Source organism: Vicugna pacos, chromosome 10 (assembly GCF_048564905.1).
Source record: "Vicugna pacos chromosome 10, VicPac4, whole genome shotgun sequence".
Taxonomy (NCBI): Eukaryota; Metazoa; Chordata; class Mammalia; order Artiodactyla; family Camelidae; genus Vicugna; species Vicugna pacos.
This window is the reverse complement of record NC_132996.1, coordinates 16,730,219-16,740,301: the sequence shown is the minus strand read 5'-3', so window position 1 is coordinate 16,740,301 and position 10,083 is coordinate 16,730,219. Positions and strand designations below refer to the sequence as shown.

Sequence of the window (10,083 nt, the reverse complement as noted above, 5' to 3'; positions counted from 1 at the left end):
TTTTATAGCTTATACTCCATTTAAAATTATTACAAAATAATGGCTATATTTCCTGATGCTGCACTGTATATCCTGTTGCTTATCTATTTCATACCTATCATCTCTGAATCCCATACACCTCTCTTGCCCCTTCCCCCTTCTCCCCAGAGTAATACTAGACATTCTCTGTATCTGTGAGTCTGTTTCTGTGCGCAAACACAAGCTTTAGCATGTTTTACAGGTTAATGAGAGAGCAATGTTATTTGAGGAAAGGTCTACTCAACTCCTGCCTGTATGTACATACGGATTTCCTTCTCAGTAAGGAAATTCTCCCACACCTATTCTTTTGATCACCATGGTTGGGATTGCCAGGGACAAAGGAGGAAAAGGACAGCGTCAGATAAAAAAGAAACAAAAATCAGTTTGTTTAAAGTGCCAGGGAAATCTGCCTTCGGCTAAAGGAAGTCAAGCTCAGAACATCCTGTTCTAGTTAGTAAAGCTCATCTGCTTCAGCATGAACAGAAAAGTAACAGCTCTGCATGTGCGTGGGGCCGCTCCCCCTTCCCCGCCTTCACTCTCAGCCCCCTGCATGCAGATCCATGGGTGGTGACAGAGGGGTGTCCTCCGTTCTCCCCACCCGCACCACAAGCTGCTACAGCCCCAGGCAATTAAGTACAAAGTCATTTTTTTGTATGTAAATCCTCAAACTTCCTCTAAAAAGGAAGCCAATTCCTCAGTGATTGAAACGCATGGAATTCAGACACAAACATACACCATCCTTCTCTCCTCCGTCTCTCCATTCCAAAGTGTTTCAGTGGTTCAGTGGGAACCAGATACAATTTAACTTACTCCACGTGACATTCGGGTCAAACAATAGCTGCACCACCTCAAGCTTCAGACGGATTCCTCCTGCCACCTTCCTCAGATCTATTCCAGCATCAGCTCCCAAGCCCTGGCACCAAACAGTCCACGGCAGACCCCGGACTGCCCAGCTGGTCTGTCTGGGAAGGTGCCCACATGTGAGTCAGAGCTCTCAGCAAAAAGGACACTTCTGCAGGTAAGCCTGCCTTTTCTTGCCAGAAAATGAAAGCTGTGTGTTTTCATCTGCTTTTGCATTTTTCTCCCTTAAATGCCAGAAACCCGAGAAGTCAATCTAATCAGAAGCACTATAGCCACAGTGCTCTAATCTGCTCAAAAATTAGACTGGAAGGGTTGGAAGGAGCCCCTGGGATCACATAATAAAATGCTCTCGTTTATAGATGAGGAAGCTGAGGCCCTGAAAAGTGGGGCGGATTTACTGAAGGGCACTTCTAAAACTGGGACCAAGAACCCCTCTCTCAGGACGCCCTGCCTTTTGTGCGAATGCACACTGGGGACTGGAAGTGTCCACTCCCGCTTCCTGCAGATGGCCTCATTCATTTTTCAGTGAGCGGCTTTTCCAGCAGCCTTTAATCCAGTGGTTTTCAGTGTGTGGTCCCTGCAGCCAGCAGCGCCAGCATCACCCGGAACTGGCTGGCTCTGTCAGTTCCCTGAATCCCCCAGGTGACTTTAGTGCAGGCTGAAGTTTGAGATGCCCGACGTTAACCTGTCAGCCCCATCCACCCGGCTAACAAGGGGGTCAGGGCACTAATCAGATCCAACTAATTTCTCAGCTCTTTTACAGTTCGGCCCCTCCCATTACCTAAAGCAGAGGTTCACCTGACTTACCTCTGGAGAAAGAGTTTATTACAAATTGGTGAGCAGGAATTGGGGTGGAAAACCATCATGAACTGAGGTAGTTCTGGGGACCGTTGCTCGCTCTGCCTGTTTTCCCCTCTTTCTCTCCCACTGACCCTCTTCTCCTCTCTCCACAGATCTGTTCCTTTACTTCCTACTCTTTTTTTCTGCTCCTTCATAGCTGGCATTTGCCTTTGGTGTCTACCATGACCCGACTCTAAAGTCTGAACCACAGCATCCTTTTCGCCTTAATCTCCCTTCCTAACTGGAACATTCTCTCCATATAACTTTTCCCACTTTCAGTTCAAATTCCTGAAGAGGACTCCAACAGGCCCAGCCCATCTTATGAACCAGGCTGCACTGGTCACATCCTCAACCAAATGATGGGTCACCTTTGGTCACCTGATGCTTTTTCCTGTCTAATCAACTGGGATGAATTGCAGCCTGGGAGATGGGTGACTCCTGTGCAGTGACAGAGGCTTCAGAAGGAAATTGGGGGAGGGGGGAGGAAAGCACACGTGAGCCTGCTTCCCACCCCCTAACCCCACTAACCGTGTGAAAGAGACATGAGGGAACTTGCCAGTGGGGTTCAACAGTTTGGTTGCTGAGGGTTGAGTTGTAGGTAACATTTCTGTTACATCATCATGACCTTAATTTTCAACAGACTACCAGGCGGGGGTGGCCTGGAAGATATGGGCTGCAGGTTAGCGACTCAACAAGTCACAGAAGATCTAAGCTGGAAGGAACTTCAGAGATCACCCTGCTCAGCGGTCCTCAGCCCGGCTGCCCCCGAGAATCCCTGGGGAGCTTTTGAAAACTAAAGCTGCCCGGGCCCCACCTTGGGGATTCTGATTTAAAGCTCCCCAGATGCTTTTAGTGCACAGCTGTCACTGAGAACTACTGCTCTAACTTGACCCCCTTAATTCTACAGGTGGAGAAACTTTGGCTCAGCTCCATAATGTGACTGTGGTTCACCTGAAGATCCCACTTCTAACTTGGTTATAGAGTTTGGGTTGTTAGACCCTAAAAGGTTAGAGCTGGAGGAGCTCACGGAAGCTGTGCAGCCAACCCCACCACTTTTACTTGAGCCTAAGGAGCTAAGTGGCTTGTCCAAGGAGTCAGGGCCACAAGGGAGTGGCAAGGGCGAGAACCCAGGTCTCCTGACTCCTAACCCAGTGTTCTGCTTATAACACCAAGGGTGGAGGCCTAAACGGGCCAGATGGGAAGTGAAGCAGACCAGCCGCAGACCTTGTGCTTGCCCTGCACCAGGGAGCCTTTCCAGCGGCACAGCTGGGCGAGTTTGGCAGAGGACCCTGGGCACAACTGGAAGTGGAGCTGGCTCCGCCAGAGGAATCGGGACTTTGCTGCCCTGAGGCTGGGGTGGAAGCGGCTATTCTGATGCGGCTCATCCTTGCTTTCTGCCTGCCTCCCAGTTATGCTGGGGTGTGTGTGTGTGTGTGCGCGCGCGAGTGCGTGAATAGAGGTGGTTTAAGATAAAAAAGTCCCAATGCAAAAAAAAAAAAAATGAGGCAAAGGCTCACCAGACATTGAGAGTGGGAGGCAGGAATCCTCAAGGGGTGAGTGTGAGCCTTAAGATCATCTTTTTAATGGGAGGGAGAAGAAGAGATGGAAAAGGAATACCCCTTCAAGCCCGTGAGGAGCTTTAAAACAGAGATGAAGTCCACACACATTTAGCTCACCTGACCTTCACAGCAGGCCCACGAGGTGGACAGTTCCTGTGACCCAGGCTCGGCGAGGGGGAGCGGCCGGGCTCCAAGGCCCCGTGACTGTCACTGGGGTAGCTGACCCACTCCCTCTGGACCTCAGCCCCGGTGCGCTGTCCCCGGCTGTGTGTGTGTGGCCCTCGTGTGTGGAGGCGGGTCATGCAAGGGAGTTTACATGAAGGCAGGGGATGCAAGTGTTTGCCTCTGAGGTGTCATGTTTACCAGGGCCACCAAAAGCTGGACTATGAACACGGAAAAAATTACAGGGAATTGTCTCTGGGTCAGCCCGGCTGCCTTAGACAAGTTAGTTTTCCTTTGAGTAAAGTAACAAACGCCTTGTGGGGTTGTTTTAGGGCTCAGAGATCGAGTACATGAAATACCTAGCCTGGGCCCAGCAGGAGCCTTGTGAGCTTTCATTCAGTCTGTTAAGATCGTGTATACGGTACCGGCCTGTGTGTAGAAACCTATCTGCCTTCAGGTAAGAGAGACAGGAGCCTGGTGCAGGGCAAGGGCTGCTGCCTTGTCCAGATCCAAACTTGTCCTCAGGTATCTCCCGCAGAGCCTCGACTGGGGAAACCCAGTCCCACTTCCTGCCCTCCCCTTTCTACCTCTTCACAGCGCCCGATTCTTCACAGGTACCCGCCAATGGACTTGCTAGTTAAGCACAAGTGCAGATCACTCAGGTCTGAATCAAACAACAGGATGGGCGGCGTTTCAGAGGCCCGAGATGCAGTCAGTCGGTCAGCACTTGGGACTCTGGGGCAGGGTGACTGCGTCAGACGACAGATCTACGGGTGGGGGAAGGTCAGGTGGATCACAGCGGCCGAGTGCTCCTGAGGGCCCTTGACGTGTGGAATCTTGCTCAGCCTCACAAGCAGCCACGGGAATGGGCACTGTTCCCATTTTACACACGAGGAGACTGAGGGGTGCCAATTTAACTGTCGAAAGTCATCAGGAGCTGGGATTCAAAGTCAGGTCCGCTTGGCTCCAAAGGCTGTGCTCCTCCCACTACCTGCAACCCAGCTCTCATCACCCACACAGGTGGGACCCCACACAGAGGCTGGGGACGTGTTAGGTCTACAGGTGTGTGTGTGTGTGCACGTCACTTGGAGCTCAGAGGATGAGGAGGGAGAGGACTGAACTGGTCCAAGGCAGGCAGCCTCCTCAAGGGAGATATTCGCTGGCACTGGTCAGCAAACCCGCCATATTGGCTTCCTCCCCACACCTGCTCCATAGCTGAGCTACGTTCCTCCTGCTCTGCCTCCCCTTTGGCTTCCACCTCTTCCACGTCACACACCAATGACCTTGGAGTGATTTCTTCAAGCCACACTAGCCAGCATCCGTGGCCCATGGAGGCACATGCAGAGGGTGTGTCAGGGGAGAGGCAGGTAGGGGCAGAGGAGGCTCCTCAGAGCCCAGAACCTTCTGCTGTGTCTCCTCTGCTCAGGGGTACTCAGGTGTCCCTGAGATACTCTGGCACCTCTCCCCGGGTTATGAAACGAGGCAGAGCCCCAGGGGTGTCGGAGGTTCAATTTTAGCCTCAGCTGGACCTAATTAGCTTTGGTCAGGGGCCAGGCCCTTTCACAGAGGACGCTATTGTTCCCGGAAGCCTGACAGGAATGTTTATCATTTCAGAAACTGAGAAGGAGCTGGCCCTCTCCCTCTCGGCCTTGGGGCTCTCTTCCCTTTGGATGTTAATCCACAAAGCCATTCCCAGCCAGGCCTCAGATGAAGCTGACGGCTGGGGTGGAGCCCAAGCTCTCCTTTCCCTTAGGAACAAGGCAGGTATGGAATCAAGACCTGGAAAGCAGCCAAATGGAAACCTGGAGCAAACAGTTCAGAATGTCACATGTCAGATAGCTTAATTGCGTAGTCATCTGAAGAAGGGTTCCTGCAAAACACATGCGGGAAGTCTGTATCCGGAGTGGGAGGGACGAATCCAAGAGGACGGTTCAGTCTGCCCATGCCTGCCTCAGCCCCACTCAGCCGCGGCCCGGGACTCGGGGATCATTCCCTCCCAGGAGAGGTTCTGGAAACGGTATATTGCAGCCCTCACTTTAGACCCCTGGGAATCAAATTCCAGGAGCTGCAAGGATGCTCCACCTTGATACCCACCAAATGTGCACAGCTCCAAACTGTTGTAGCAAGCAGCGTGGTGCTGTGGTTACCTATCCACACTCTGGCTCAGACTGGGTGGGTCTGAGTCCTGGCTTTGCTGGTTATGAGCTGTGTGACTGTGGGCACGTTTTCTCTATGACTCAGTTTTCTCATCTACAAATGGGGCTGTGATAATTAAATGAGTTAATCTATGTAAAGATTTCAGGACAGTACCTGGCCCTTAGCAAGTAGTTACTATGATTGCGATTTTTTTCCAGGTTCTAGTTCAACTGCAGGTCTCCTCCTGGGACTATCACACGCTTGTTTTCCATGTTGTGTGTCCAGCTTCTGCAGCCCCCTCTCTACACCCTCTCAGGGCTGACCTGGTTCTCTGGGCTCAGTTGATAGGCAGGGCCCTGTTTCCACCCACATGGACCCCCGCTCTGCCGCCATGACCCTCTCCATCACTGACTGGGCCTGTGTCAAACAGTTCCCCATTAATCCAATCCTCTTGGGTGATGGGAAGAAGATCAAGCACTGGGCAGAACCCCTCGGCCAGTTCTCTTCCTTAGCCCCTCCACTCTCCTGTTTCACCTACCATGAGCTCCCAGAAGCCTTACATTCTAGCAAGGGGGAGGTGAATGCATCTGGGTCACCGTCGAGCAAAACTTTTTGTCTCAATTCTTTGCATTCATTTTTCATGGCCCAGCTCAAATGTCATCTTCTTGCTGTTGATTTCCCCAATTCCCACAGTCAGAATTTTGAATTCACCAACTGCTTGTCAATCGTGATCTCAGACAAGTTCCTTTCCTCTGGCCACCGCAGTTTCCTCATCTGTGAAATGGAGATACTGTTTCCAAACTAAACTTATGGGACGTAGGGAAGATCTATTACAAGCCAAAGGATGTAAAGGCCTAGCTCCCCGCCCTTTGCCCTCCTTGCCAGTGAGCTGACTGCCCGGCTGACTACAAAGCTCATAAAACCAAACCCTTCCAAGGAATGGCCGTTCCCTTCTCTACTCATGGAATTCCTATCCAGCCTTTAAGCACCAGCTCAAATGTCATCTCTTCTGTGAAGCATTCAGGCTGCCCCCAGGGAAAACAGATTTTCCTCTCCCTTGTGCTCCTGTAATTTTCTGTCCCTATTAAATATCTTATTTCCTTTTAACTTTTATTATATTTAACTTACATGACTATTCTTGAGATGAAGAACATGGGGGTAACTTCACAGTGTGTAACATGATGCCCAGCACCTAGTAACTGCTCCATAAATGGTCATTAACTCAAATTCAGTCTTGCATGCTTCCTGGATTCTGCAATGGGCCCTGGAGGCAAATTCTACCTTCACCAGCTTGGTACTAGTTTGTCTGAAGCCAATAACCAAATTCACAATCTAGTCCACAGAGTCTGTGGAGAAGGGCTCCCACATAACCTCGTGTTTCCATATGATCTCAGCTGCAAGCCAGTGGTGGCAGTGAGCCATGCCTTGACAGTTAAAAGACCTCTGCAGGAAACAGTAGGTCTGAAAGAGTCAAGTCACATCTCTAGTTATCCATGTTAGTTCACTACATGTTCAATGACTGAATTTTCTTTGTAAGAATTTTAAAATGCAGATATGTAATATGACTCTACATTCATCAGTCCTTCCTTCCTCCTATAACAGTTACTAAAGGAAACAGACTCTAACATTTATGCCAAGTAGCTAATCCCCAATACCGCATTTTATGCTCACAATGATCATTTGAGGTAGGTAGCATGATTTTCTCCATTTCATAAATGTGGACATTAAGGCTGAGAGAGGATAAGTGACTTGCTCAAGGTCAAGGAGACCACACCTCAGGGCTGACTGCAAAGACCTGGTTCTTTCTTCCCGCTCTGTACACAATGCTACTTCCTATCTGAGTGTCAACAACTCGCCAAATGGATCTGATGCATTTCCTGCCCCCTCCAGAAATTTGTGTTCCAGTAGAGAAGGCTGATGTACAAATCATCAAAAACATAAAGCACCCAAAAATAAAACTATGGGATAGAAATATGCGTCATGGGTTGTGGGGGAGGCTGAGAAGGGAGTGATCACTTGTGCCTGGGGAAGATTGCGGAGGGCTCCACAGAGAAGCTGACTCTGGTTGTGGGGAGCCATGCAGGACAATCTGCATTTTTATGGGCAGAGAACGAGGAAAGGAGAGAATGCAGGAGTCGGCAGAGGGGATCACACATGCAAAGGCGTGCAGAGAATGCCATGTGTACCTGGGCATGGAGGCCAGAGCTGTGTAGACAGAACATGAGATTTCTGAGGACGAGCTGGGCTGTGCCAGGCTCAGTTTTTTCTAAGTGCTGGACTTGTTTGTTTAAGCCCAAGGGGACAGTCTCAGAGGACAGAAAGGAGTGAGCTGACCTGCACTGTGCAGGAGGGAAGACCTGGAAGGCTCATTTCCGAGTAGGAACAGGGAGGTAAATAGGGGCCTGCATCCTTCAGAAATGTCAGCTCCACAGTCTCTGCCAGTATTGGTTTCAGGGATGAGAACAAGAGAACAGGAGTCTCTCTCCCGTTAAAAGAGTCAGGTTGAAGACCAGAACTGCTACGGGGCCTGGTGCAGTGGTCCCCAGCCCCCCACCCCCAGGATGGCAGAAATGTGGCCACTCTGAGTGATGAGGACTGTCTGTTGCAGCATCTGGACACCCCAGCCGAGACGAGGTGTGACACGCTGCCCTCTGCCAATGGTGACACCGGGGACTCCCTGGGCTCGGCCTGCAATGCTTATCCCAAATGCTGACTTCAGAACTGGAAGGCTGTTTTTCCACATTACCAAAAGATGTTCTACACCCATGAGTACGTGTTCCTCACACAGCACACGATTTATAAACAGAGATTTATAAATTCTACATAAATGTTAAATTACACATCTGTGCACAGTATGTTGTAAATTAACCTATTCTAGCACAGACTGAAACAGTGTTCCATGACATGTAATAAACCCAGGCAGCTCCTTAATCATTGGTGCTAGAATTGTGTTGATAATTACCTTGTACTGAAGACCTTTTGAAAACCCTCCCGTTTTTCCTTTTTAATTTAAATACGTTTATATGCATTCTGAACTTACCGAGGAAAAACCCAGGTGTTCTCTTTAGAAAACTGCCCCCAAATTCCTTGGCTCTGAAAGGAAATGTAGTGCCAAATTTTTGCCTAATTTTGAGTGGAATCTGAGTCAAGCCCAAGAGAAGGAATACTGTGGTTCTTTGAATCAGCAAGAGAACTGTCTTTGGTATCCAACACTCCATTATTCATTGGCCCGAATTGGCAGGAGAGCTTCAGCACAGGAGATGTCCCGGAAAGCAGGGTTTGGAGGGGGAGAGGGAGGGAGGTGGTAGGTAGATAATGAGAGAAAAACAATCTGAAAGAGCTCTCAGGCCAAGTCTGAACAACATGTTAGGCATTTATTATTGGGAGGTGGAGAAGCTCCGAGGTCCCCCTGCTAGCTACTCTCTCAGCTCATTTCTCTGTGCATGCGGTCATTTTCCTGAGCAAGAGATTAAAGTCAAATGTCTTGTTGAGCCACTGCCCACATCAGGAAGAGCCTCCAGGGTCCAACCAAGCAAGGTGAGTGGGGAGAATTGATTCTCCTCCAAGAGACAGCCCCTCCCTGAGCCCTCACCCCAGGGCTGCTCACCGGGGTCTGCGGAAGGTCAGGCCGTAGTGCTGACAGGCCAGCCCCACGGTGGGCGTGTACACGATGGGCATGAATTTCTCCACGTCTGATGTCAGCACTCGGTAGAAGAGCTTCTCATTCCGGTCTTGGAGCGTCATGAGAATGATGTACCTTGGAAGGGGAGACAAGAACCATGCCAATCACACATGCACCATACATGACAGCATGGAAGGCTCTTGGTGCAGGGACCCATGGCTCCCACGTTCACGGGCAAATCAGCATCTCCTCTAAGCATGGGTCTCATTGTCTATGAAATGTGGAAAATATGACCTGCCTTATGGTGCTTACTATTATATATGGTGTAGGTACTTCTCTAAATAGATTGTTTTTACTTTTTTTTTTTTAGTGGAGGTACCGAGGATTGAACCCAGGACCTCGTGCATGCTAAGCAAGCGCTCTACCACCCTCAACCCCTAAATATTTTTTATTAACTCATTTAACATGGGGAACATGACTCCCAATGACTTGTGAGGTAGATACTATAATTTTGCACTGTTTAGAGACAAGAAGACCATGGCACAGAGAAATGAAATAATTCATCCAAGGGATATGAACCTAAGCATTCTGACTCTGGAATCTGTGCTCTCAATCATGGTGCAAGATAGTTATATTGTTATCATGTGGACATTAATGAATGACAGCAGAATGATAGCATTCTGGGACCAGGGGAGGGTCAAGAAAATACTGGGTGGACCAGTGATGTTTGAACTGGCCTTTCCAGCCATACAGGGCTGGTTCCTGTCACAAGCAGAGTTCACAAGTGGTCAAGTGCCAAGTGATCTCAGGAAGAATTCTCCAAAAAAATCTCCCTCTTACCTAGTCCCCGAAGCCTGAAATCACTAAGCCAGGAAGAGTCTTTCA

The 10,083-nt window shown here is 49.6% G+C and overlaps 1 protein-coding gene across 6 annotated transcripts in view; it reads right to left on the bottom strand.

Moving 5' to 3' along the window:
- Positions 1–10,083, bottom strand: part of ME3 (malic enzyme 3) — a 168,412-nt gene that overhangs the window by 80,122 nt on the left and 78,207 nt on the right. For all 6 annotated transcript variants that reach the window (XM_072969037.1, XM_072969034.1, XM_072969036.1 and 3 more), the window contains one exon: positions 9,184–9,333. In XM_072969037.1, coding sequence (XP_072825138.1) covers positions 9,184–9,333 — 150 coding nt within the window. The remainder of the gene's footprint in view (positions 1–9,183; positions 9,334–10,083) is intronic.